General features: G+C 31.8%; 1 protein-coding gene, 1 non-coding gene and 1 pseudogene across 4 annotated transcripts; 2 read left to right on the top strand and 1 right to left on the bottom strand.

Moving 5' to 3' along the window:
• Positions 1–1,037: 1,037 nt before the first annotated feature.
• TRNAT-AGU lies at positions 1,038–1,111 on the top strand. The gene has a single exon. It is a non-coding gene; the product is annotated as a tRNA-Thr (tRNA).
• Positions 1,112–2,090: 979 nt separating this feature from the next.
• LOC120123227 lies at positions 2,091–3,310 on the bottom strand (annotated as a pseudogene).
• Positions 3,311–5,714: 2,404 nt separating this feature from the next.
• LOC120123182 lies at positions 5,715–17,035 on the top strand. Of its 3 annotated transcripts, none has more exons than XR_005516168.1 (18): positions 5,715–6,082; positions 6,597–6,655; positions 6,738–6,869; positions 7,392–7,532; positions 8,425–8,481; positions 9,023–9,117; positions 9,525–9,657; positions 10,780–10,953; positions 11,959–12,149; positions 12,310–12,376; positions 12,892–13,025; positions 13,307–13,373; positions 13,988–14,050; positions 14,137–14,381; positions 14,465–14,594; positions 15,115–15,207; positions 15,704–15,986; positions 16,507–16,640. XR_005516168.1 is itself a non-coding variant. In XM_039142131.1 (18 exons), the coding sequence occupies exons 1-18, from the start codon at positions 5,761–5,763 to the stop codon at positions 16,832–16,834; spliced, it is 2,583 nt and encodes an 860-aa protein (XP_038998062.1). In that variant the 5' UTR covers positions 5,716–5,760; the 3' UTR covers positions 16,835–17,035. The 3 variants fall into 3 exon arrangements, 2 of the variants coding, with proteins under 2 accessions (XP_038998062.1, XP_038998066.1); XM_039142131.1 differs by having other exon boundaries at positions 5,716–6,082; positions 15,704–15,889; positions 16,541–17,035; XM_039142135.1 differs by having other exon boundaries at positions 6,007–6,082; positions 6,734–6,869; positions 15,704–15,889; positions 16,541–17,035.
• Positions 17,036–22,938: the final 5,903 nt, after the last annotated feature.

The following is a 22,938-nucleotide window of genomic DNA, read 5'->3' as shown; positions in this document are numbered from 1 at the left end:
AAGACTCACCAACCCAAATATGCCGCATGCTGCACGCAATTAACGCCAACCTTGTTTGCGCAAAGCCTAATAAAAATGTGTCGTATTTGCATTCACCTTTTAAAGGTCCAAGATGGCAACAGGGTTGGAAGAACTGCACCCTCCATACAAGATTATTTAATATATATCAGTGTAAAATTAATTTAATTTTTATTATAAGTTTTTCATTTTTAAATATTTATAAAAACTCAAATCTTCTATTTTTTTTTAAAGAAAATATAAAATTCTCTTAAAAATTATATTTCTCTTTATAATATGATTCGTATCGTAGCTTAGAAGTACAATAATATATTAATATTATACTGACTAAAGGACGTGGGATTGGAATGAATATAATGCAATAGGGTTATGTTCCTTGTCTACCCAAAAAGGAGATACAAATCTTGTTGTTACTATTGGTTAAAAGCTCAATGTTTGATCGGAAACCAATAACCTACTAAAATAAGTGGGAGAGCGTAGAAGTTGAAGAATCATTAGTAGGCCAACTTTGACTCTATCTATAGTCGTAAATTTCTATAAAGTCCTACTTATCTTTTTTCCTACCTTATGCTTTAATCTTATTTCTACCCTATTAAGTTTTAAGAGTTTTTTTTTCGAATTTTAATTATATGTTTTTTTTAATTTACTTTTATTTAACTATTGGTTGAAATTATTAATAACGTCATAAATTATATAAATTTATTTAATTGTCATATAATCATTTTCGTGGATGATTAATGACCAATGGTTTAATTAATATAGTTTAAATAATTAAGTAATTTGATTGATAAAATATTTAGTTTAATATTCAAAATAGAACTAATTCTATAATTTTGTAACTATACATATAATATAACCTATAAAAAAAAGACATGATGGTTAAAATATGGTGAAGGCAAGGGTGAACATGTCTGAATGCACGATGATTTTCTTTAATTGAACAGTGGAATAACGGTAATAACTCAAATCTTTCAAGAAAATTAATATACATAATGTAATATTTGAAGAAGCATCAACAAGCTCTCGTAGCTCAGTTGGTTAGAGCACCCGTTTAGTAAGCGGGAGGTCTTGAGTTCGACTCTCAACGAGAGCATTTGTGAATGATGTTGTCTTTTATGTTCTACGGCGACATTACTATGCTTGCTATTGTTGGTTGTTCCGTATCAGTATGTGGTCTTTGATTATCTATGTTTCATTTTTACCTGCTTGTTCTTATGCGGTTCGCCGACGGCACCTGATACTCTGCTGCTTTGAATGTGTCGTCGTATGTGGTCCTTCTGTTGTTCGAGTTGAGTTTGGGCGACTCGATTAAGATTTATTTTTAATGAGGCATCATCTTTTTTTTAATTAAAAAATTGACATAAACAACCACCATCATACTGCAGCTCGACAATGCTAATGTGTTTGGTGGTCATGTAATTAGGTTTTTTTTCTTAATTATTTACTAATAAAATGTTTATTAATTCTCAAATGAAAGGATGTCAGTGCTGCAAAATTTGGACCAAACTCAAGGAAGAAACGACAAAATAAATATTAAGACAGCACGAGGGGAAAGACACAATTAAATCATCTTAATAGGCATCATAATTTGGCAAATTATGTATCTTTGAAAGTATTTCAACTAAAATTAATTAATATTTATATATATTTTGAATAGAATTTATATTTTTGATAAGCAAAGAAATGAACATAATTGACTATAACACAGTCACCAGTCTTGACTGTAGAAACTATGAGAGCCTGCTTGATGTTCATGTAGCACGCTAAGAATCTAATTAAGGGCTGTCGAAAAACATGTAATCCCTGTTGTTTGCAAGGCTAAGCATTATATAAAAATAATAATTTTCAAACATTCAGGATTGAAGATTACAAAAGAAGAAAGAATAAGAAAAACTTAAAAGAATAAAAATATAATTATATCAAATTAAATAAAAGATATCCTTTCAATCTTATATGAGATACATTTTTTTTTGTAAACGCTGAGTTTGATTACTAATAATTTATCTTAGTAATTTTTCTTTATGAAATAAACAACTTTATTACAATAGACAAATAAAGAAAAAATATTATATTTATAATTTTGCAAATGCAACTATTTTCTTACTGTCGTGTGTTTTACGAAAGAAATGCTTAATGTAATCTGAATAAAGAACTTGTTTTTAAACTAATTTCTCACCACTTACGATTAGTTCAAGTAATGGTCGTAACATATCAGAAGGTCTTGGATTCACAAAAATGGGAACCGAAATTATGTTATTGCTTCCATTAGCGACCACACGTTGTTCAACACTCCTATACCTCCTGTTGGTCATTATCTGTAAGGTATCACCAACATTAATCACAAGAGAACCTTTAATCGGAGGAACATGAATCCAATTATCTCCATCGTTTTCTCTTACAAAAAGTCCTCTGATCTCATCTTGAAGGAGAATTGTAAGAGTCGAGAAGTCAGAGTGACAACCTATCTAACAGTGAGTTCAAGGTTTAGACATTTGAGATAGTTAAAATTAGTCCTCATTGAACCCATCAATAGTGATTCTCTTGTCTCGTCAATCTCATTAACATTTAAACCCTTCATTAGAATTTGTAACAGTTGTTTGATGACAACTTCTGACTTCTTCATGTAATCCAACACTTGCTCCCTGCAAATTTATCAAAGAAGGTCTATTAATATATATTTTTTACAAATAGATTGTATGTTATAAAGTTTAATAATTCAAGAAAATCTAACAAGTAACATTTTCTTTCCCTGCAGACCGAAGGTCATAATGCAAAAGTCTCTTTCTCAGAGACGTAAAATAGACTAAGATAATCTTTCCATTCAAGAGCCTTTTCTGCTTGAGTAAAACTTGTGCCAAACCTCACATTGTTTGAAGAAGAAAGGTCCTTGGAATTCTTATTTTTTATGTCAGCTGCAGCCTAAAGAACCTGTAAGTAGCATCCTTAACATTGTCCAACACATGAATGGGAACATCATAGTTAACAATTTGGAAGAAACCCCATTTGGAAGCAGCATCGCAGATGGATTTCGCCATCTCGGGGTCTTGCCAATTGGACATATCAATGATGGGAATGGATTCTTGTGGTACGATATTGGACATGCATGTCCTCTCTTCCAAAGGTTGGATATATTGCTTAGGGAGAACTTTGAGACCAAGTTCAGACAAACCCTTCACACCATTCCCTTGGTTGATAACAAACTCAAAGAGAGCCGAATAGTCCTGGAAAGGATCGGCAAGTGTTGGGGCCATTGGAATTATGAGTTGAAAGAGAGAGGTGGTGTTTGAGGAAGAAGATAACAAGAGAAGGCAGTGGTGCTTGTTGGTTTCAATGGAGTGACTATTTATATTGAAAATTTGTTAAGGGAGGCTCACAACCAAGTAAGACGCACGATGGACGCAGCTACCACCAACCTTGTTTGGCACAAAAAGGCTGATAGAAATATTTTACATTTTAAATCATCTTAAATTGTTTTAAGTCCAAACTGGCAACCTGGGTTCCAGCCTCGAAAAGTTGAGGAAACTTAAGGAAATTTTTATATAATATTGTATAAAATTAATTTTGGCAGACCTAGAAAAAAGTTTTTTTAATTTTTGTAGGGAGATGTTGATCCTACGTATTATTTAAGGATTTGAGTAAAAATCAAAGTAATTCTCAAATTCGTCGGTAGTTGTCGATGACTTTGATTTATTTTTATATAATATTGTGTAATTCTCAAAGTTGTCATTAGTCGTCAATAATTTTCAAAATTCTTAATATCCCTATAAAAATACATCTGCAAAATAAATCTCAAAAGTTGCGTAGATCTCAAAAAGTATTATATCTCTTTAAAATAATTATCTCATACTATTCTAAAGGTTAAAACATAGTCTCTACTTATAGAGTCAAATACTTAGTCACCAATAATTTTTATTTCATAAAAATTCTTTCCAAAAATAAATATTTATTTTATTAAATAAACCTAATTCAACCACGAGAACTACAATAAAATTCAACTTAATTATCAATTATAATTTAAGTCAAAATATAACAAATCTCCCTATTAACCCAAATTTTATCAAAAACTCAATCTTGAAGTCTTCTACAACTTTAATCTTTACGTAACTCACATATCATTTGAAGCACTCTCATCAAGTCTTTAACAATTTTAATTCTTATGTAATCTCCGTTGAAGCAAACAAATTACATCCTCTTGCACGTCTCCAAAATCGCTAACAAAATTCGTAGTAATAACTTCCTTCAAAATTCCACAGCTCGAACCATAACTCTTATACTAATTTGTTAGATGATAATAACATGTATAATTATCTCTTATTAAAAAAGATACAAAGATTTTAGTCAAGAGAATAATAGAAGAGGATTCCTCGTGGAAAACTTAATATCTAACCCTGATCCTTGGTATCTATTTATAAAGATAGATATTTGATTACAATGGGAACTTATAAAGTAAAAATATATACTCAAAGTATGTTTTCTACATAAAGGAAAAAAATAAAATTTATACTTTTAATCAAATTAGGTTTCTTACTTTTCAATATATATATAAATTAATTTATGCCACTTTGAATTTGAGTCAAACTCTAACAGAATAAACTATAAGTTTAGTATTTTCCATTAACTTACGTTTTGAAAATAATTAAGTAAAATGGTTAAAAGTTAAAATAAATAGTTTAAAATCAATGACGGATCGAAAAATTAAAAGATCTAAAATTTTGATACTGGTACAAAATGAATATGTAAATTTTCTTTTTTTTTTCTTCTTTTCCCTAACAAATTAATTTTAATTCAATAATTTATCTAAAATAATGATGATGTACTTGATTTCCTAAGGGGTTTAGTACATTCATCATCGGTTAAAATAGTCTAAATATTGAGAGAGAGATATTTATCATATAAATATTAATATTATCTTAAAACAAATTGTTTAACCAACGTAATATTAAAAAATTAAAATATATTAGAATCAAATATTATAAAAAATATGAATATTAAAATTTATAATATATAATAATTTTTCCCGAACTGATATGTCTGACATAATTATAAAAATAATTATAATTGATATATATATATATATTTAAGATTTATAGACACACATATAGTTTTATCACGATATAATAGGATTAAAATCAAACTAACATAAACGTCAACTTAAATTAAAATATTTAAATAAAAATCTAGACGAATAATAGGACACAATCACACACGAACAAATGTATACATTGAACCTCAAACACTAAAATTTCAGAACCTCAATCTTATTGTTAACACGTCAACATAATGCGAAGGAAAATATATATTGTTTAAATATGGTGAAGAGAAGGTTAACATGTTCGAATCCACTATGATTTTCTGTAATTGAACCGTTGAATAACAGTAATAATTCTAATGAAATGCTTAATGCAAAAAATATTTATAGATAAATTATTACTTCAAGTGATACAGATATGCTCTTGTAGCTCAGTTGGTTTGATCACCTGTTTAGTAAGAGGGAGGTCTTGAGATCGACTCTCAACGAGAGAGCATCAGTGCTTTCTCTTTTTGATTGCTATTGCTTTTCCAGAAAAATATTTTATTTTTCCTCCATTATGTACCAACCGTTTTAGGATTCCCAACCACACAAATAAAAGAAAAAGCTTTAAAAACACTCATTCTTCCTCTCTTCCAACAACTAGAATCAATTCATGTTTAACATTTGATTTTTTACCCCCACTAAAAATTTATTATTGTTTTAACCTGAACATGCCCTCTGGCTCATCTTCATCTTCATGCCAATCCCTCCATTCCAAGGAAATGTTTCTTGCCCACAAAGCTTCCACTCTTTTCCCCCACAAATTCTATCCCCGAACTGCTACTAGGTTGAGCTGTTTTCCCAGGAAATTCACTGTTTCTGCTTCCCTTAACACCATAGCTGCTGCTGCTGCTGCCGCCTCTGGCTCCAGTGTCCATGGGGCTGTCTCTTCTGCGATTACCCAACTGGCTGTTACTGCCGTTGCTATTGCCTCTGGGGCTTGTCTTTCCACCAAGGTTGACTTCTTGTGGCCCAAAGTGGAGGAGCAACAAGGTACCCTTTCGTTTTAATTCCTTTTGCTTTGGAGTTTCCTGCAGTTTTGGAATTATAACTTCACTTAAGTTTTTGCTTTTATAATTTAGAAATAATTTTAGCATAACGTTCACTTGTAACTTTCTTCCCTAGGTCTTGTAGCCTTAGCTTACAATGAATCACTTGCTTTGCTACGTGTATTTTCATTTTTAAGCCAGAGGATTCTGCTTTTGATGCCTTTCCAAAATTATGAAATAATAATTGAGCATAATGAAAAGGATGTGGTTTTTTATCAGGGGCCTTGTGTTCCTTCTTATCATACCATTTATTGATTCTTTATGTTAGCTTATCTGCAAGACCATTACTGTAAATCTATAATTTATGCTCTTTACAGTTTACATTTACAATCACAATCTCCTGCTTTCTTTTTTCTCATTAGATGTCAAACTATCCACTGCCTAATTACTGAATCACTTTCTCCATATTTTATTTTTCTCAATTTGCAATGTTAACAATTCCAATCAATATGGTGCAGGATCTTTTACTGTGGAAGGAATAGATGTGACTGACTATCCTATATTTAGTGAGGCAAAGGTTTGCCATGTCTCGTTGCCTTATGAGTATAACTTGCATATAGTCCTCTTCTTCCACTAAAACACTGAATTTGTGAAGGCAGGTGCAAAAGGCTATTGCATTTGCAAAAAGAGCTCACCAAGGGCAGTTCAGGAAAACCGGAGATCCATACTTATCACATTGCATTCACACAGGAAGAATCTTAGCTATGTTGGTTCCATCAACTGGCTTACGAGTATGAAACTGTATAACAAACCACTATTAAGTTTATTGTAGTGCTATTGCACACATATTGCATATATGGTGCATTTATTTCATACCTCTGCATACCAGCTTAGAGTTTTCCTTCATTAATCTGTCGCTATACGTGTAGACCAATTCAATATGACCATTACTCTCTTTCAGAGAAGTTAGGGAACCATTATGGTATTATGCAGGTACAAGAATTGTTCCCTATTGTAGGGCAGTAAAACATCTTAGAGTAAAATCAATAGCTATTGTAATGTTTTAAACAGTAACTATAGCCATTTTAATGTTTTGATGTTAATGGTTGACATTTGGTCTTACGTACCAATGATTGCATGGGACGATAATTGACTAAATTCGATTGATGATGGTATGGAAACTTGGTTCATGCAGTATTATTCTTAGAAAATTGAAGTCTTTCTTATTATTAGAAAAATGTAGCCCTTACAAGTACCGGGGTTCAAAATGTAGCCCTTAAATTGCAGTCTTTCTTATTAGTTGTAAACTGCAGGCTGTTGACACAGTTGTGGCTGGGATACTACATGATGTGGTTGATGATACTTGTGAAAGTTTGTTCAGCATAGAAGCAGAATTTGGTGATGATGTAACAAGGTTGGTAGCTGGTGTTTCTAGACTAAGTTATATAAATCAGGTAAGGCCTTGATTTTAGCTTTTGTTGTCTGTAGAATCATCATCCTTAATCATTATTTTCCATTACAAAGTATTTGTAAGCAGTATGCTTACCTTGTTTTACATCTTAACCCTTTAATAAGGATAGTTTATTATTGTACCTTTCCGTGTGTTTGTGAAGCGCTAGTGTCTTGGAGAGCTGACTCCAGTCATGTAACCGTAGTTGGTTGTTTGTGCAAGTTTTAAACTGTAAAAGAAAAAACTAACATAGAAAGAAAAGAATAAGAAGAAAATAAGTTCATTATTGGTGATCGTATCATATTTTTATCTTATTCTTATATTGACATGTAAAGGGCCAGCAGGTCATCATTTGTAACTCATTTTTAATTGAAAAAATGAATTGTTGAAAAATATCCATTTCTGGAATTGAGTTGGTTTTCACTAGAAATTCCTAGGTGAGTTGATAAACTCTTTGGTCATATTAAAAGCTCCATAAAACAAAAGCATTAGTTAGGCATGTTTATCTTCCAATGGAACTTTTTTTTTCCAATTTGGAAATTCGTAGAAATTATCTAGAAACAACTTATGTTGTCAAGGTAATTCTTATTTATTTCCTTTGCTTTTTTGCCAAAAAAAGAAAAGAAAAAAGAAGCGTTTTTATTTCTGATATCTGATCTGGTACATTTGGGAAATAAATGTCTCATCAATTGATGGAAATGATAGGGAAGCTATAACTATGTTACCGTAGTTGATGTTGTTCCTTGTGTTTCCAAAAATGCATGATGCCTTTGTGGGGCAATATATCATTTTCATTTTCATGATCATTCTTTTGTTTTTTGGATCCTCATATTGTAATATTTAATGCCTTGCACTATATATATATTTATCTGATTCATCTAATATGTTGTTTGCAGCTTCTACGAAGACATCGAAGGATAAATGTTAACCAGAGTTCCCTTGGTCATGAAGAGGTATGTGGTTTGAGATTCTTCACTATATAATAGATAAATGTGATGTTTTAGAAGCTAATTTTAAGCTATACCATAGGTAAATATCAATTGGTTATTTCAGTACAACTAAATTGTATAGTTTTGTTTGTTGTTTGTTGTTGGGAGGTCAGTTGAAATGGTTTTGAATGTGTTCTCTGACATTTGTGAACTTAAAACCCATACAGTTTTAAACTTAAAAATAGTGCTCAAATTAGTACGTAAGGTAGAAAACTGTAAAAATGCACATTGCAGGGATCTAAGTGATAGTAGTTAGAAGTCTCTCTGTGATATCACATAAAGACCTTGAGAGAAATTGTATGGATCTCCTTCTCTACGGAAGTGTCAAGTTCTATGGTTCAAAGCTCTCGTTCTTGTGGTTGTCTTCAAGAATTATCTCAATGGACATGGGTGGTTGAAAACTGCAATAAATAGTTATAGAGAAATAAATAAATAAATAAAGTTGTACTTTCTAGTATTAGAAGTTATCGTCTTCTGACTTTTGTATTCTTCCTTTTCTTCTAAGGCTAACAATTTACGAGTCATGCTGTTGGGAATGGTTGATGATCCACGGGTGGTGCTTGTCAAACTGGCAGACCGTCTTCACAATATGAGAACAATGTAATGTCTTAAATTTACATATTGGATTTATCATGAAGTGAAAACAGATCTGCGTATCATTTTGATATTATTTAGTTCATTGAAAAACAACCAAAATTGGCCTAGTTATCGTTAATCCTTAGGTTTAATCCACCTTCCCATGTATTAAGAAAGCTAGTTCACTGGAATGAAACAATAATAATTTGTTTCCAAAATCTTTTGGATTTAATTTTTTAAACCCTTTGCAAAATCATTGTACTATAGACACACCATATTTCTCCTTCCTTTGAACAAATATACGAAGCTCTGAGATATTTATAACAAAACCTGTGGTGCTATAATTCTTGAAAAAATTTCAGTGCTTTTAAGGTTAATCTTCAGGGTATTATTTTATGAATTGCTCTCAAAGATGTAATCATCGTTTACAGTTATGCCCTGCCACTAGCTAAGGCTCAAGCAGTTGCCCAAGAAACCTTACTTGTTTGGTGCTCCCTAGCTTCCAGATTGGGTCTGTGGGCATTGAAGGCGGAGCTTGAAGATCTATGCTTTGCAGTTCTTCAGGTAAAGGACTGTCTTTTCGGTCCTTCATGATTTTATATTGCATATATAATCCTTAATCTTTTACTCCATTCATCATGTAGTTTGAGCATGGTTAATTCTGTTGAGTGGGACACATTTTGTTCGGGCATATCTCATACATTTTGTAATGTTAGATTTAAGTTATATTGTGTTCAAGTTTAGAGTTTTTTTTGGCCGTTCAAGTTGGTCTGTCTACCTATTTTCAATAGGTTTAGGTGGGAGGCTTCATATTTTGTAATGTATAGGATTGCGTACGAACAGGATTGTGTTGCACAATCATCTTCTTGTTACGATTTCTAGTTATGATTCTTTTCAAAGGAGAACCCACCTCGAGACTCGTTTGAGAGAGAGTCGTCTGATTTCAAATTTCAAAGGAGAACCCACCTTATTCGAATAAAAGACTTAATAAGCAAATAATGCTACTAAAAAAGTCTTCTAAAAATATAAGATACTAATAAATAAAATCTCCTAATAGTTCTCCTAATAAAATAACAAACATTTTGTGACATTTTATTTGTAATCACCAAACATTAGAGCCTTCTTTATTTTTTATTTTCTTTTTCGTTTCTCTTTAGTTTTTGTTAAAGTTTTATAGTAAAGCTAAACTACTTTACCAGAAAACAAAATGCATATATTGTGCGTAAGTGTTTAAATTGGCACATTAATCATGGATTCTATTTTCATGATCAGGCATTACCATATGAAACCGGGGTACAATGTACTAGATGACAATGTGTTAGATAGCCTTTTTTTGATCTTTTAGGTCCATGCGGTAACAGAAATATTTTGCATCGACTTTTAGGTCCATATTATGTGCAGACTTTGGATGAATGTGACATAAACCATTTTTCATATAGTGTGATTAAGATTGTACTTACCCCAGATTGTCAAGGATAAAGAATTAGAAAAAAAGAACTGGCACCCTTTGATTGTGTGGGAACCTGTATGTCATAGTGTTATTGTAATAAATGTCATGAGTTAATGTTCTTTAGTGAAAGCTACCAAATCTTCTTCCTTTGGTGGGATGGTTTTATTGCTTCTAAGTAAAAAAGCGAAGCTTTTTGGTTTATGCATTTCAATTTTTTAATCAATACTATGGTGCAGCCTCAAATTTTTAGAAAGCTACGAGCTGATCTGGCTTTGATGTGGAGTCCCAGTAATAAGGGAACATATCCTAGACGAATATCTGCAAAAGGAAGTTGGTCCACCTTGCAGGGAAATGATTCAGTGAACGAGGATGAAGCTTCTATGCATGATGAAGATATCACTAGCATAAAGGTAAGTGTGTGCTGTGTCTAGATGCTCATTAAACCCTCTGTCAGTGGTTGTTTAAAATCTTGTTTTGATATATTATGATTGTGCCAATTTTAATTATTTCCTATTCATAGACATTTTTTAATGCATAGTGTTCCTTTTGCCTTCCTACCAGAAAATGATATATATTGAAAAAATTGGTTGCTTTAGCCTTCATTTTATATACTAAATACAATTGCTTTCTTCCTAGTGAACCTTTGACAATTGACAATGTTAGTCAAAGTACTTAATGCACAGCCACTGCCCACCATCAGCAAGTGATATTCAAAGATATCCCAATTTACATTCATATTGATTATTGAACATCATAGTTTGATTCTGTTATATAATGAAAGACATGTAGTGGATAAATTGCTGGTAGCATTAATTTCTGGCCAAACGAAGCTTGTCAAATTCTTTTGAGGGTTGCAATTTATACTTTGATTTTCTGTCAGATTGCTTTGTTTGTGCTTTACTGGATAATCTGCACAAGATTCAGACTCTTCCTCAATTATACTTGAAACCTTTTGTTTAATGAAAAAAAAAATTGAGAAACAATTTGGCTGTCATGTGTTTACCATCATGAAACTAATAGGAAAATATGTTGCAGAAACCCCAAGTTAAAAGGCCCTAACTCAGAATCCGAACTTCTAATGTTCCATACTTGTTATATCATGGCAATGGTGTAATTTTAAGGAATCTTCCTTTTCAGAGAGTACCAAGCTGTCTTTGTTTCCACTGAACTAGATGCATTAATTGGCTATAAATGTGATTTCAGCTTCCCTCTCTCTCTCTCTCTCTCTCTCTCTCTCTTTAAATGTATAAAATAATAATGCTGGCATCATGTGTGCACATATGTGGAAACATGAATAATGAAGAAAAGGGGTTGGAAGGTGTTAGAGTCAGTAAGTAGGAAGATGAGCAAATGATGTAATATAAAATAGGAACCTTAATTATGAGTAATTAGTTTCAGTTGTTTTATGCATACAGGATCTTCTGGAAGCAGTGGTTCCTTTTGATGTCTTATCAGACCGTAGAAAACGGATTAACTTTCTTAATAATCTTGGAAAAAGTTCGGAGATGAAACCAAAACCGAAGGTTGTGCAGGATGCTGGAACTGCTCTGGCATCTCTTGTTGTTTGTGAGGAGGCACTTGAGAGGGAGTTGCTCATATCAATTTCGTATGTGTTGCTTATCTTATGATCTGTTCCTACTTCTTTTTTCTAATAAAGCCATTTTGGTTTATTTATTGGTTCTAATTCTTGGGTATCTAGGAGCAACTATGGTTAGTTTGGTTATTTTCTTCTACATGCTTTCTCATGCTCTTCTTTTCTGCTGTAGTTATGTCCCAGGGATGGAGGTTACTTTATCCAGTCGACTAAAAAGTTTGTATAGTATCTACACCAAGGTACGAATAGCAATTAAGGTATTTGTATCAAATTTTGGATTCTTTGTTTCTTAACCGTAAAGTGGATATACTTGTGTTTGTGATGTTGTTAGAATCAAATGCAGTCAAATCCCTCTTCTTGTCTTAGTTTAAAAGTTTTCTCTGAACATAGTTAACAATATTGTTGAAGGTGTAAAACTGTGATGATTTTGTAGCTGCGGCTCATAGCTGTAAGTTCTATTACAGTAATGGTTTGATGAGACATCTAAGAATCAATCAAGAATCTGATTCCTTCTATGCTTGTGAAACCTTACCAACGTATAGTATCTATATAGGAGACTTTATGCAGTAAAAATGTAACAATATATTGGGTTCTTGAAGCATTTTACTTGGCCGTTTAGAATAATATTATCAATCAAGATAGAGTTAAAATATGATTAAAAAATCTTTTATTAAAAATAAGCAAGCAGTTTCTGGTTCAGAAATCCCCTTGTAATCTCTTCTGATGCTTAGTTTGTTTCTTCATCTTTCTATAGATGAAAAGGAAAGATGTTGGCATCAATAAAATATATGATGCACGTGCACTGAGGGTAGTTGTTGGAGACAAGAACGGAACCCTACATGGTCCTGCAGTTCAATGTTGCTACAGTCTTCTTGACATTGTACACAGGTATTTCATCGTGTTTCTTTTCTTTTGTTATTTTATATATTTTTCAATGATTAATTTGTTTAGAATTACTTTTATTTATGTTTTATGGATTTAAGGAAAGATACACATGGTAGAAAAAGGAACATATACATATTTTTGAACAATTTCTTTGGCTAATGGTAGCTACATTTATAAGAACATACAAGTTCTTAGTTTTAACAATAGTCATAAACCATACTTCTTAATAATGTCGTCTTTTTCTTAAAGAAATTATTATGAGTCACACTATCCTTTTTTTGCAGGCTGTGGACTCCAATTGATGGTGAATTTGATGATTACATTGTTAATCCTAAACCCAGCGGTTATCAGGTAATATTTTGCAATGTTCATAGATATATTGAAGACACGAATATATCAACATAGTCATTCACAGATATAAGGCCAAGCATGTATTTAACAAGCTTCGCACCTGACAATTAATGTATGTATTAAGTTTCTGCCTTTTGATACATCATTCTAGGCATTATCTTTGAAATTGTTTGCAAGAACTAATACATTCTTATTGACTAAATCTCTTAAAATGAGTTGAAGACCATTTCAAAGGTAACATCAATTTTGCACCAAGAAACAGTGTAAAATGTTAACTTAGATTCATAACTTGATTAAGCTGTAAATCCTCCTGTTTTTCTTAGTTAAAATAGGGCCATGTACAGTTTATTTTTCTCAAACAATTTCTTCGCCAATCATTCAATTTAAAAGCCCTTCACAGTGTATCTTGCAAGGAACAGTTTTTCTACTCTAGCATAATTAATTGACTTAATCAACATACAAGCAATACCAGATGTGTAACAACGACTAGATTTTAATCAATAAAAAGTGAAATTTCGAGAACAATTATCCGCATGCCTGGTGCATAGAGCAAAGTATATTTTCTTCCTGTATTTGGGTCTTATTTCTGACGATTTTTCCTTTGCCAATTGTAGTCTTTGCACACTGCAGTACAAGGTCCTGATGCCTCACCTTTGGAAGTTCAGATTCGAACACAGGTTCTGAACTTCTTCCTGGTTTATTTGATGTAACACTTGAGTGAGATTGGGATTAATTTATCTAATAGTAGTGATAAATTTCTCAGAGAATGCATGAATATGCTGAACATGGACTTGCGGCCCACTGGCTTTATAAAGAAACTGGAAATGATTTACCTTCCATAAGCAGCTTGGATGAATCTGAAATTGAAGAATCATCCTATCTCCCCGAAGATCTGGATGATCAAAATTCCATGGACTATGAGTCGTTTCAGAAGTATAGCTCCCTGAAAGTGGGACATCCTGTCCTTAGAGTGGAAGGAAGTAACCTACTTGCTGCAGTTGTAATCAAGTATGTTATAAACCTATTATTTAATTGTTATTACCTTCTAATCTTAACATTTAATTAATTGGTGCATAAAATTGCATCCACAGAATAGATAAGGAGGGGAGAGAGTTGCTTGTTGCTGTGAGCTTTGGATTGGCTGCTTCTGAAGCTGTAGCTGACCGAAGGTCTTCTTTCCAAATAAAGCGATGGGAAGCTTATGCTAGGTTATACAAAAAGGTGCTTGCTTCATTTCTAATATTGAATTTCAGTCCAGTACATAGCAATGGATAATGCTATAATCACTCCCCGAAGGTACTCTCAATCATCGGTCATATGTCACTGGATGGGCCTCATGTATCACTGCATGGTTTGCATGGGAGATAGATAAGAATTCTTATATCTATTGATACAAAGTTGGGTTTAATATAATTTTTCCATTTGTGCATTTGTTAAATGAAAAGCAGGCCTTTGAAAATCCAAAATTGATATCTTAGAGGAGAATCTCACAAAGTTGTATTCTGCTAGGACTTTTTGGTTCTTTCTGGAGTATAAAAGCTAGTATTATGTGCAATATTGTGTGTTGTTGAATGATGAACGAAGCTAAGATTTTATACTAGTTGAATACTAAAATTTAAATCTTCAAAATACCTTGAGCTTTCATAGGCTTACATTTTTATAGTCTTATAATCAAAAGTGGGACAACTTGTTAACTTTAAAACTACTAATTTGGTTTGCTGCTATCAACTTGGCTTACCAGGTTTCAGATGAGTGGTGGTGTGAACCGGGACATGGGGATTGGTGTACTTGCCTTGAGAAATATACACTTTGTCGGGATGGCATATACCATAAGGTACATTTAGAAAGCTTATTGAGGAAATTAAATGTCTTCAATTCTTTTGTCTATTTCTTTTATGATGCTTAGTGTGTTTTCGTAATTCGGATGAGGTATTTGATATTTTCTTACTTTGTAGGAAAATGGGGAAATTTGGAATCCAATAAATTTTAAATCTATTTTTTGGGGAATCATCTGAGACATTGACTGATTTATTGCTCCCCAGAAATGGAACAAGTTTTTAATTACTTGATTTTCATTCTTATCTTCTCACCTGATTCCCTTGGATCTCATTTTGGAATGTTTGTAAAGATTAATAATGCATCCCTGTTTTTGGGGCATCTTAGATTTTTCAACAGTAACCATATTTAATAAGCTGTTCAGAACTTGGCGTATCAGTAAGCTTTTGCTTCTTCCAGCATCTCCTTTCTTGGCTGTTCAATTTTAACTGATCATAACATCTGTTTACCGTAAGAAGAAGATTTGCTTACCTCATTAAATTATTTTCATGCAGCAAGACCAATTTGAACGTCTTTTGCCAACCTTTATCCAAGTGATCGATTTGACAGAGCAGGAAGAATCTGAATATTGGACTGTTATGTCTGCTGTTTTTGAAGGCAAACCAGTTGAATCAATTGAATCAAGGCCGAACCTAGATTATGTTGCTTCCAATTCAATTGAAGCTAGCATCAACCGCAAGGTTTGGTAAACATTTCTAGATAAGTTTCAGTTGTCGAAGTATGACTTTTCCAAATCATGCAGAAAGCTTCTTTTCCTTGTTTCTTATATCCATGAATCACCTTTCACTATTATTATATATTTAAACAATTAAATAACTTTTTCTGTGACTGGTCATATATTTATTTGTTTCTTTATCGTTTCTTGTTAACCTTCTCCTTTACAGCATTCCTAATATAGAATTTGTGTTTGAGTTTTGTACCATCTGTTGATCAAACTTCCTAGTTCTAGCAACACAATTACTAATAGCCCTTTTTCTTTTTATTTGATTTGCTAGTTGTAGGATCTAGAACTTCATATTCATGGAACTTGAACCTAAGACCATCAATATGAACATGCATTCAACTACTTAACTAGAAGACTTCAATTAGTCCAATCATGCATACATGCTAATTGCTTTACCACTTCAGTGATTCTAAATCCTCTTGTTATGTATTGCTTCCCCTTTCATACAGTGTATCCGCGTTTGTCTGAATATACATCTCTGTTTTCACAACACTGTACTTATTCAAACTATTTTTCTCTAAATGCGATCATGTGCCGATGGGATAACCCCTTTTTTTCTTCCTGAAAATGAAATATGCTGCTGAGTTGAGACTTTTAAATTATATAGGTACGATTGCTAAGGACAATGCTTCAATGGGAAGAACAATTACGTTCGGATGCAAGTTTTGGAAGACAAGATGGCGGTGCCAAATCTAGAAACAACCCAGGTTCCGTTGTCCTTGGGGAGGTTGTTATTATATGTTGGCCTAATGGTGACATTATGAGAATGAGAACCGGCAGCACTGCTGCAGATGCTGCAAGAAGAGCAGGTCTCGAGGGAAAGCTGGTTCTAGTTAATGGTCAACTGGTATTGCCTGGCACAGAGCTCAAAGATGGCGATGTTGTAGAAGTAAGATCATAAATTAACCAAACCAATTTGTGTATATCATTAGGGTAAAACAGATTCCATTGCAATTTGATTTACCAAATCTGAATGTTGATACGAGTGGGTGGGATTGAAGTATGCTGCAGTGCATGATGCCCTGCAATTGATTTCCACATTCAATGTAAATAAGAAAAATTGTAGAGCATGAATGAATATGACGAATTTTCTCTTCTTCTATCCCCCTTTTCGAATTTAGTTTAGAATCTTGAAAGCCAGTAGCTTTATGTGGTGCCAATGTATGGGAAATATGTCATATTATGCTTATGAATTTAGTAAATCATATGCTACAACATATTTCTATGGGTGTGTTTGGGCATGTGAGAGCAATTGTATTGAAGTGTAATTATTAGTGCATCTTCTTGGTGTTATAATGAATTTTAATTCATGTTTGGTTGGCCGATATAATTACATCTTAATCTCGTATGTTGCATTAGTTTTATGCATTAAATACATTGAGCGTGTAATTACCTGTGCAATTCTTCAATCCTCACTCTTTTCTTCAGATAATTGAAGTGTTCTAATTACACTCATTTAAGGGAAATTGATCAGTTCTATTGATTAAGTATATCACATGTATAATTATAAGTAATATACACCTTAAACAAGTAAAATAATACTTTTAGTTTCACAGACCTAATACTTATGGATGTTATCGATATCACAGTGAAATATTTATTTAGAGATTAAATAATCAGTGAATCTGTAAATTTACTAGGTGTTGTGTGAATTTATATTTATTCGTCTCGGTTTGTTTGGACTTTGATTAAGTTCAGATCGATTAATGTGGTATCTCTAGTTTGATTTCCATCTAGACCAGATTAAAGACGTTACAATTGAGACGACATGTCAAGGTTCAAGAAAGATCTATGTAATCCTCTTGTCCTTTAACTCCTAGGAAATGCGACATGTATTTAGGGTATTGATGATCTTTTGGTTAGGTATGCCTATGCTATGTTAAAAGTATGTGTTATGTTTATGATACACTAAAATATGATACGATTGTGTACGATGATGTAAGAATATACTTAATTATAGTATGATATAAATTAATGTGATCATAGGTAAGTAAATGAAGAAGTGCATGAATGATATGTTTGAATGGATGGTTTTATGTGTGTATTGACAAGTGAAAGAAAAGAATGTAAAATATGTTTAAAAGATATCATTTTTGTAACATGTTTATGATATGTTTGAACATATTTGAATTTTATTCTATTTGGTGCAGGAAGAAGAATGTGTCGAGGCATTTCATTTGAATGAGAATTTGGATACGGCTGAAGTCTTTGGTTTGACTATGAATAGAAAAAAATAATTTAATCTCGATTCCGATCACTTATTTATATATCAAATAACATTTTTATTTAAATCTTATAATGTTTGTTTGTAGAATATATTGATACAAAATTTATGATTGTGTGCTTGTTAAGGGACTATCATCTTAGACTTTTTCATCAATCCACTACTTGTAATATCATTTAAGGATATGTAATTTTAGTAGAAAATTATAATTTTAAAATTCTCCTATGCTATATAAGTAATTTTAGTTTTTCGTTTTAAGAATATTGTAAGGTTACTTCTTATTTAATTCTAGACTAAAGCGATGTCCTTCTGTATTTTTATAAAAAATTATTTTTTATTTTCTCTCCTTTTTTCTTTCTATTTTCTTCTCTCTATTTTCTTATCTTAGTCTGAACCAAACTCATATTTTGATCATCATTATGATTACCACCAACTACTATCGCTGGAGGCTAATGAGCCAATATTTTTCACCAAAATAATCTTGCCCTTATAAACACGAATATGATGCATGTTTAACCAGAAAAAACCCTAAGCTCCACAAATTTATCATTTTACAACTTCAATTTATTCAACCGTCACCGTCTAGCATCAATTATAAACAATAATAACATTGTTCAACTCATCTTTTTCTTTCATTACAAGTATTTTAGTTTAATTTCTTATAGAAACTCCACAAAAGCCTCATAATTTCTTCCAACTTTTGACTTTCTTCCTCACCCATCTTAATACCGACTATCAAATCACCTCAATTTTGAGATATATTATTCTCTTCACTGATGTTTACCTTTTCAACGTTGGGATTCTCCATCCAATCACTAGACCGTTGAGGATGAAAATGGGTTACGAAGGTTTAGTGTGTGATTGTGATTTAAGATGTAGTGTTTGATTGAGACTTGGGGTTTAGGATCTAGTCGAGGCTTATGAATTTGGGTTAAAAGAAAGTTAAATTTAGATTCAGTGAGTCGAAATAGGCCAATATAAAACTTTTAGATCTACAATCGTCTACAATGATGATTAACATACTGACCAGTCTAAATATTGACAGAAAAATAAAAAGTCAGCACACAATTACATAGATAAACATTTGAGTGACTAAAACAAAAGTAATTTAGAAATTTAGTGATTCATTAAAATTTTATACTTTAGTGACTAAAATAAGAGTATAGAAATCAAATGGTAATCTATATAATTTATCCATACTAAATTAGAAATTTAAAAATACACGATTATAATTTTTATTTTTAATTTTTTTTGAGTAAAACAATAAACAAATCTAATTATAGTTTTAGTCCCTTCAACTCCCTCGAACCATACCATCTTATCTTCCCCTATTAGAGGTTAAGAAGAGTTTCGATGTCAACTCACATTAGGGGTGTTCAAATTTGGGTACCCGCATTTTCAGGTACCTGAAATGCTAGTACCCCGAGATTTTTCGGGTCACAAAAATTTGGCCCGTGACCCCGCCCATAAGAGGCGGGTAACCGTAAAACTCGGGTACTTGCATTTTCGGATCACGGGTTTCCGATTAATATTTATTTTATTTTATTTTTTAAATTTATATTAATTTAAAAAATCTACATAAAAAATAAAACTTAAAAACTTTATAATACATAAAATAAACATAAAATTTATAAATTCAACTTATATAATCTAAAAAATATAAAATAATAAAATAAAATAATAAAATTACAACTAAATTTGAAATAATTTGAGATTAAAAGAAATAATTTAATAAATAATTAAATGTTAAGGTGAAATATTTGAAACAAATAGAGATTTAGAATGTTAGGATGAAATAATTTTGAAATTAGAAATGAAAAATCCAATTTAAAATAAAAATAATAATAATAATACAATAAAAAGGGAAATCGGGTCGGCGGGTACCCGATTAAGGGCAAATTTGTGACTAGGGTCCGACCCGAAAACCCACCAAAAATAACGGGCCGGATACCCGACTCAAAAAATCAAGTATTTACATCTAAAATATATGATAATTTTACATCAAGTCGACAATTCGACGGATCAAGTACTTTTGAACACCCGTGTCACATTGAATATAATTATACCTAGTCAATGTATCCAAGGAGAACCACATATCGAATCATTTATAATCAACAGACAAAACATAAATCTAGTCGATTTCTAATAGCCATGGAGAACCACACATTGAATATATAATCAACATTGAAGACAGTTTGTTTAACTCAACAACTAAGGCAACTCAAATTTCCCGAGATATGGATTATTGTTGAAAGGATTAGAGATGAGGATAAGTCGGATAATATCTAGTTTTGATCGTTTTCAATTTAATTCGAGTGTTTTGTATTTTTGTTTGGTATTTAATTTGATTTTATTTTAAATGATTTTATTTATTCTGAAATTAATCTAAAATTTAAGATAAAAATCTATTTTAATCTTATTCTACCCGACATCAACTTTCAAAACCCTAAATTCATTATACTAAAATTAAAATTTTATAAAACAAAAAATGCAAAAATGAATAAAAAAGAGTTGGAAAGAAAAAGAAAACAAAACCCCAAAAAACAAACAAAAAAAGAAAAAAAAAAAGAAAATACTCATATTTCAATATGATGGTTTTTAACAATTGAAAGTTATTTTCGACGATTTCCAACTATGAATAGAATTGTATTGGTGATGAAAACAATATAATTTTATCTCAGTTCTATCTAACGATAAAGAAAGAAGATAAAAAGTAAATGAGTCGAACAATTTTGAATTAAATTTATGGATATCGATACATTTTTTGATGAAATGAACACCAATTTGTAGATTAGGAGATTTGAAAGAGTTGTTGGAAAATTTTGAAATTCAACGATGACGATCTATACCTACTGGTACGATAGTAGATGAGGATTTTAGGGTTATAAAAATTTAGAAGATCGAGAGATGAGAGAATTATGGGAGCAAAGAAAATAAAGAAGAGAAAAAAATGAAGAATTAAATTTATAAAATACATTTAAAATATTTAAGGTTGAGATGGATCAAATATTCTTATTCTAAATTTGACTCTAATTCAAATTTAATTATCACCATCTCAAAACTCGTCTCGTCCCAAATCTAACTTTTAGGGGAAAAATATGATTTTATAAAATTGGATCAAATTAAAATCCTTTATATTAGAATCTTATTCTCATACTTGAAAAGAAAAGCTCAAATAGAGTTGGGAGTTGAAAATATTTTTTTGGGGGTAAAATTTATGTTTTATTTTTATTATAGAATTATTCCTTTATTGTTATTCTTTGGCTAAACGTATCCAAAATAATTTAATTGATGAAACTCTCAGTAGTAAAATTGAAGATATTTTTTCTTAAAGATCTTGTGTTCGAACAGCTAAGTTTGTAAAGTGTGTGTTGTCAATATATTAAAAAAAATAAAGCAGTTATTACCTTGTATTCACTCTATACAATTAAAAAATAATAATTTAGCCAACGTAGGAATAAAAAAAATGTAAGGGTATCTTTGATAGTTGTAATTCGTTTTCTTAAAAGTATTTTTTTATATTTTGGTATTTGATAGCTGTAATTGGTTTTCTCCAATCTAATTCAATTTCTTAGTTCTTTTTTATTTTCTATAAAGTGTTTTATCTACTGGAGAAATATCATGGGGTCAAAAGGAGTCTTGTCCCCATCAATTATTTTTGTAATTATTAACTAATATAGAATTATTAAAATATTTAATATATAATATAATTTTAATAATATTATACTTTTGAATATTATATTAACGTATACTTAGTTATGTAATAATAATATATGATATTCTATATTTAACTTAATGATATATAATATTATTGAATTATTAATAATAAGTAATATTATTTTATTCTTTTAATATTATTTTAATAAAATTTTAATTATTAAAGCGTTATGGATTCTCTTGATCATATCCCTTCGTGTGATGAAATCAAAGCGGCTCTTTTTGCCATGGCTCCGCTCAAGGCTCCGGGGGCCGATGGCCTTCATGCTCATTTCTTCCAGAAGCAATGGCTGATCGTTGGTCCTTCCATTTGCAATATGGTGCAGCAAATTTTCGAGGGAGGCGATATCCCTGCAATCCTCAATCGAACCATCCTTGTTCTTATTCCGAAAAGTGACTCTCCTAGTACCTTCTCTGACTTCCACCCCATTGGTCTCTGTTCGGTTCTCTATAAGTTGATCACTAAAATTATTGTGAGGCGGATTCAACCGGTGATGCCTAAATTAATCGCGGTTAATCAGACTAGTTTTCTTTCTGGTAGAAACATTACTGAAAGCATCATCATCAATCAGGAAGCCATACATTCTATGAAAAAGAAGAAAGGTTGAACAGGCTGGATAGGCAATCAAAATTGATTTACAGAAAGCCTTTGACCGTCTTAACTAGAGTTTTATTGCCGACACCCTCCGAGATGCTAAATTCCCTCTTCGGTTGTCAAATCTCTCTGGTGGTGTATTTCTTCCTCTTCTATCCAAGTCCAGTGGAATGGTCAACTTTGTCAGTCGTTCTCTCCTTCTAGAGGCGTAAGGCAGGGTGATCCGATCTCGCCATACTTATTTGTTTTAACTATGGAACGGCTTGATCATCGCATCCATTAAGCTGTTGCCGATGGTTCTTAGGCGCCTCTTTACCTCGCTCACAACAGCCCTGGCCTCTCTTATTTAATAATGTTTGCTAACCAATTAATTCTCTATAGCAAAACTACCCCGAGCCAGGCAAGGCTTCTCCATGATATCCTTGATCAATTTGGTCAATTTTCCAATCATAAGGTTAATAACCGGAAG

This window comes from Hibiscus syriacus, unplaced genomic scaffold, assembly GCF_006381635.1.
Source record: "Hibiscus syriacus cultivar Baekdansim isolate YM2019G1 unplaced genomic scaffold, ASM638163v2 tig00001120_pilon, whole genome shotgun sequence".
Classification (NCBI taxonomy): domain Eukaryota; kingdom Viridiplantae; phylum Streptophyta; class Magnoliopsida; order Malvales; family Malvaceae; genus Hibiscus; species Hibiscus syriacus.
This window is presented reverse-complemented; position numbering and strand designations above follow the sequence as displayed.

Excerpts from the sequence above, each read along its gene's own strand:
- LOC120123182 (XM_039142131.1), top strand. The coding sequence starts at position 5,761 with ATGCCCTCTGGCTCATCTTCATCTTCATGCCAATCCCTCCATTCCAAG. Across the intron at positions 7,533-8,424 it reads GACTAAGTTATATAAATCAG|CTTCTACGAAGACATCGAAG; the intron begins GTAAGGCCTTGA and ends TGTTGTTTGCAG. Across the intron at positions 15,890-16,540 it reads AAGCTAGCATCAACCGCAAG|GTACGATTGCTAAGGACAAT; the intron begins GTTTGGTAAACA and ends TAAATTATATAG.